The following is a 6,000-nucleotide window of genomic DNA, read 5'->3' as shown; positions in this document are numbered from 1 at the left end:
CAGACTGGTATTCCCTGCTTACACTCAGGGTTAAAAGATGTTGGGCTGAGAACTTGAAAGAAACCAGGCGTCCCAGCCTTGCAGAAATCTAAATGATGCTGTCCCTTCATCCTCTTATTTTGGTGTTTTGAAATCACTCTCTGCATATCTGTGTGGTCCTGGAAGTCTAGTTTGGAGAATAGATACAGGGGTTTGCTAGCAGTGGGTGGGGCAGGGCAGAGAGAGGTGAGGTGCTCAGAGATGAGGGGAAAATACGCTCCTTTTTTCAAGGGAATGTTTCTAAGAAGAGTGAAGCTGTTTGCCTTTGTAATCTGTCTGCTAGCTTGTTCCTTCTCTGGGGAGTTTCTTCCATTTGCATGTTCCTTACATTTTCCTAGAATTCCACCTTAAAACAAGCTGAATGTACTTATGGCCAATAGCTCCGCGCCGAAAAGTTTTGCTTAAACGATGACACACTGCAGTTGGAGCCTGCTCACCCACATCTGGAAGCCACATGTCAGCAGCAGCTGCATAAAACGGGCAGCCCAGCAGACCTAGGGTGACATTTTTTGCCAGAAGCCCAGGCAGCATGGACCTCACTCTTCTGTGGGTGCTTCTGCCCCTGGTCACTGTGGCCTGGGGCCAGTACGGCGACTATGGGTACTCGTACCAGCAGTACCATGACTACAGCGATGATGGGTGGGTGAATCTGCACCGGCAGGGCTTCAGCTACCAGTGTCCCCACGGGCAGGTGGTGGTGGCTGTGAGGAGCACCTTCAACAAGAAGGAAGGTTCTGACAGACAGTGGAACTACGCCTGCATGCCCACGCCCCAGAGCCTCGGGGAGCCTACGGAGTGCTGGTGGGAGGAGATCAACAGGGCTGGAATGGAATGGTAAGAGCCGGCCGGCTGCACTCGGCTGGGAATATCCCAGCAGAACCCTCCCCCTGGGGGATGCTTGACCTCTGGGGAACAGCACTCACTGAAGACTGCAGAGTCCTACCAGGAACCTTACCACTGCACGCTCTGGGTGGGGCAGGGCAGATGCTATGGGACACAAACCCAGGATGAGGGGTGTCCGTGGCAGATGGACTCCTCTGAGGTTCTGTTCCTTCCAGAAGCAGCCCTTCTCAGTTTGGTCCAGGAACGAATGTGGCGCTGTGAAATGTTTACCAGCCTGCCAAAAAATTAGTTCAGAATTGGAAAGTGTTTAAGCAACGTTGTAGCAATTTAACAGCGTTGTGACGTCCAAGTCCTATTTTAGTTAAGTAGTCATTTACTTTTGCTGTTTTACAAAAGGATTGGTACCCGACAGTCTGGGGGAAGTAAACGACAGGACCCTCACCACGGACAGTTTGAGAAGTATTGATTTAGAGCACATGAATGGGGCAGAGGGCTCAGAGAAATTTAGACAAAGAGAAGTGGCATTACATTGCTCTCAACTGCCCCAATTAGATATAAGTGCCAAGGGTCTTTTCTTTGAATTTAAAATGGGGTTCGTTGCTGGGAAAGAGTTTACTAAAGTCTTCTGGGGAGCAGTGCTGTTCTTACCTGACTGGGCTCTGCCTTGGCTGATGACATGGAAATGGCCTGAGTCTGTTTCTTCACTGTGGGATGTGACTGTATCTCCCTAGGACTTGGTCAGAGCCCATCCCAGAAGCTATGGACTCTGAGCTCATGGCTGCCTGAATGGAGGCAGGACCGCTGGGTGACTGAGGGAGGAGAAGGGGTGAAGACAAACCCTGAGGGAGCCGGCCTGGGGAGATGGAAGCCCAGGCTGCTGCTGTGGTTACTGCAGAGAGAAGGCTCTGTGAGCAGCTCCAGCCAGCATGTGGCCAAGTGGGGGAGGGAGTGGCCAAGCATAAAACTCTGAGGGTCACTCAGGCAGCACATAGGACAATGACGGGGAGATCAGGAGAAAAAGACTGATGTGGAGAGGAGCCAGGCAACAGAGAGGACCCCTGAGTAATAAAAATAGCTGCCATTGATCGAGTCCTTACCCTGAGCAAGCACCATGCTGAGTGATTTATATGGATTATCTCATTTAAAGCTCGAAACAAATCTATAAGTCATTTCATAAGTAGACAGACTGCAGCACAGAGATCGGAGGTTCCTGGAAAGTGGGAGAGCCAGAATTTGGAGCCAGCGAGTCTTAACTCCAAAGCTTATGTGCTTAGCCACGGTGATGGGCTAGCTGAGAGTCGGCTGCCCCTGCTCAGTGTGGGCTCGGTCAGCACAGCCAGGGCCACAGGACTGGAGTCAGGGCCGTTCTTCATCCTGGGGAGGGTGAGTATCTAAAAGGTCACAGAGGAAGTCGGTCCTGGAGGGATGGGACCAGCTTGATTACTTCCATGACTGAGGAGGGGCTTAGCCAACCTGTGGAAGGGATGGGAGAGGCTCACACAGGCAGCAGCAGGGAGAGGCCCCTTTACTGGGCCTTTCTCATTCACCTCCACTGCTTCTCGTGAGCAGATTTAATTATCCAAAACCCCTTCTGACAGATGGCTGACCCACAGTCTAGCCTCACCTCAATGACTGACCATCTCCAGTGGCTCCCCGTAGCCAGGCCCATTGCCTGACACAGAGCATGGGAAGGACCTAATTACAACTATCCATCTAGTCCTCCCATTTAGGGGGCCATTATATGGGTGGGGCCCCTTTCTAATGCCCCCTTTCAGAGCTGGAACAAAACAGCACTCAGAAGATTTCTTAAGTCCCAAAGGAAGAGCCATGGGCTCTGAGTCAGGAGGCCTGAATTTAGATGCTGGTTTTTAAAGACAACTTGCCGATGACCTTGAACCACGGGTTCGGCTCTCTAGGCTCCCACCTCATTTGGATAATGAGCGGTCAGACGGCATGATCTGGGAAGTCTCCACAGCTCCAATACGCTGTGCTCTACTTGGCCCTGAAAATACAGCTGGATTTTTCTTGCATTCTGTTGATCTTTGTGTTTATTCCTGCTAGGGGAGAAGGCAAATTATGTTTAGTTTTAAACTTGCCAGCGTGTGACTGGTTTGTCATTAACTCCCAAACTATTTAAAGCAAGTGGGAGCCACATGAGAAGCTGAGAGGCAAAATCTCTCTTCCGTCTCCTCTATCTCCACATTTTTGAGTATGCAGAGTCAAAGAACTTTCTTCTTTTCTCTTTCCACCCTCTGTTGCCTCCTTCTCCACCTCCATTAATCACAGAGTAAAAAATGTACAAGCATGAAAAGCAGCTTCTTTTACAGGAGAACTCGGATGCCCCAGGACTGATACCAATTGCCCTAGAGACATTTTCTTAGATGATTATTGCTTTGAGTTTAGACTCCAGATACAGTGAAAAATCTGGAAGGAAAGAAGTTGCTCATAAACTGGGGAGCAATTGTATCTTCCCATTGGCTTCAGGCTCTTAGTCTGTTCTGGGGGAAGAGTTGATGGTTTTGTGCAATTTGGCTGCCTTGTATAACTACATTAGCTTGCAGGTTTATTTTAAGTGGGGAGAGGAATCTCGAACACAGACTTGACCACAGCGCAGAGGATCTGCTAAAGACACTTGCTAATTAGAACACAGTCCTTAAAAAGGGCTTCCATCGTGGCTGAGTGGCTTGTAACACTGCTATTCGCTTGGGTTTCTCTGTTGAAAAATCACTCCTTCAGGTGCCAGATTCTTAGGTGTGCATGCTGCCCACCCACCCCACCCTCCTCCCCTCCACTGACAACTACCTGGAGGCTTCACCTGGGTCCCATGAGTGGCATTTTGCCATCTCAGAGTGGACCTCAGTTGTTCCGAGAGGATCTTCTCTGACTTGGGTCGGCACAGGCTGGAGGACATGTGGGTCCTGGGTGGAACAAGATGAAGGTGGGACTTTCTAGGCAGGCTGAGCTGGAGTGTGGTGGCAGGAGCTCGGGTCTTAGAATCAGGAAACATTGATTCACAGCTCCTATTTCTATCATCTCTGAACTCTGTGGTCTTGGGCATTTCAGTTGCTCATTCTGGCAAAAAAAAAAAAAAAAAAAAAAGTGTGACACCCACCTCACAAGTTGTTAGGAGGTGTTACTGTGATGCTTATAGGAGAAACTGTGGGAGAACTCTAAAACAAATCTAAATCTAAGACAAATCCCTGGCACGTCACGGGCAGTCAATGAAGATTTTGTGGCATCTGGAACTTGCTGAGGCTGATCTGGGGCAAGCCAGCATTATGTGGAGTCTGAATTCAGAGGAAGGACGTTGAGTCTATTACCTGCTTCTTCCCCTGGGTTTCAAAGAATTCTCAAGAAGACGTCTTAAAATGACAGCTTGTATTCGAGCTGACTGTTTGAATTTATGAATTCACCAAAGATAAGCCACGTAATAGAGAAAAAGAAACCATGTTGCTTCTACAACATTCCAAAATCATGAGATACTCTGAAAGCATATCTACTGTTAGTATAAATTGGGGCAGTTTTGTACTTGGCTAAAGTACAAGCCTGCATTAAAGCATAGAATTCAGCTTGTTAGGGCCAAGTAGCCATAGATAAAGATACCACTTCATCCATATCAGAAGAAGTTACAATAGCATATCCACCACAGTTTTTGCCTTTGTCACCTTTTAAATAAGCACCATCAGTGAATCATGAGTAGTCAGTGTTACCCAAAGAATTTCCCACAGATCAACACCTATCTGTGTTAAGCAGTCGTGAGGAACTTTATCAGTGATGCAGGCGAGAAGAGTAGCGGGATTAAGGTTACAACAATGTAAAAGCGTGATGTGAGGAACAGTTAACACAAGGACTTCTAAGGAGGTGAGGCAGCTGGCTGAGAGATGCTGACTGTGATGAGTTCAGGAGAGCTTCTACTGCATACGGTACAAAAATGGCCAAAGGGGAACCCACAGTGATTTTCACCGTGGCCTCAACCAAAAGGGCAGTGATTGTAATGGTTCTAAGGTAAGGGGAGGGGGGTGTATCCCTGAGCCATAGAGTCCAGTTGCGGGCTGTAAGACCCTATCGTGGTAGCGTGGTCCCCACGTTTTGGGGTGAGTGCCCCAAGGGCATTCCTTTCTCTTTCACATATGAAAAGGGAAAAAGGAATCTGATCATGGGGGTGCCTAAGGGCAGGTGGGTTCATCAAACTCTCTTTTAAGGCCTTGAAGGCTGTGTCATTCAGTTTCTCCCATAAAACTGCATAGGGGTTGTTCTTTAGTAAAGTATATAGAGTTTCGGTCATAGAGAAAAATTTGGGATCTGATTTTGGCAATAACTAACTACCCTGAGAAAACCTTGCTGTTGGCATTTAGTTTTGGGTTTGGGGAAACTTAGGAAACTATGAAGCCCATCTGGATCTGGATGTAGCCCTTGTTTTGATGTCAGATGCCCTAAGCATTAAACCTGGGTTTAAGCAAATGGTAAGATTTCCTTGGCAACCGTATGTCTCTTTAAAGTTAGAAGCGTTAGCAAGTGCATGCTGTCTTCCTGTGAAAAGGCTTGAGGAGGACAACGAAGAAGCAAATCATCCATCATTAAAACTCTGAGTCATTACTGTCCAGCTTTTTTTCTTCTTAAGCAAAGCAAAAAGGTGTTAGCTAGCTTCATCACCTAGAACACTAAAGAATTCACTGCATAAATCAATTATAGTAAAAAAAAAAATTGTTTCCAGTGGAAATGGATGTTAGTAACGGATGAGGGTCAGGAACAATGGTGTTAAAGGATAACAATGTTGTTTATTGCTCAGAGGTCCTAGACAGACCTCCACTCTCAGCCCTTAGGTTTTCTCACCCTAAAATAGGAGCATTACAGGGACTAGTATAAAGGACAGTGAGGCCATGAGCCTTGTAATTGTGTAATACTGTCTTTTTGCCTTGAAGGGCTTTTTTACTTATACGATATTGATTAATTCTGGGAAGGGGTTTTAAGAGATCTATTTAAATCTTGACGGAAGGTGGGCTGTGAATTTTGTCAATATCAGCTGGAAATTTTGCCCATGAGGAGGGTGGTAGTTGATTGAATAGGGGCCGATGATCAATGTTTTCAGAATCAGCTCTAGTACCATCAAAAACAAAG

At 47.1% G+C, this 6,000-nt stretch overlaps 1 protein-coding gene across 1 annotated transcript in view; it reads left to right on the top strand.

Moving 5' to 3' along the window:
* Positions 1–518: 518 nt before the first annotated feature.
* The window catches only part of DPT (dermatopontin), a 33,433-nt gene continuing 27,951 nt past the window's right edge, over positions 519–6,000 (top strand). Inside the window, exon 1 of the mRNA XM_031435824.2 lies at positions 519–873. Coding sequence (XP_031291684.1) covers positions 569–873 — 305 coding nt within the window. The 5' untranslated portion in view covers positions 519–568. The remainder of the gene's footprint in view (positions 874–6,000) is intronic.

Source organism: Camelus dromedarius, chromosome 23, assembly GCF_036321535.1.
Source record: "Camelus dromedarius isolate mCamDro1 chromosome 23, mCamDro1.pat, whole genome shotgun sequence".
Taxonomy (NCBI): Eukaryota; Metazoa; Chordata; class Mammalia; order Artiodactyla; family Camelidae; genus Camelus; species Camelus dromedarius.
This window is presented reverse-complemented; position numbering and strand designations above follow the sequence as displayed.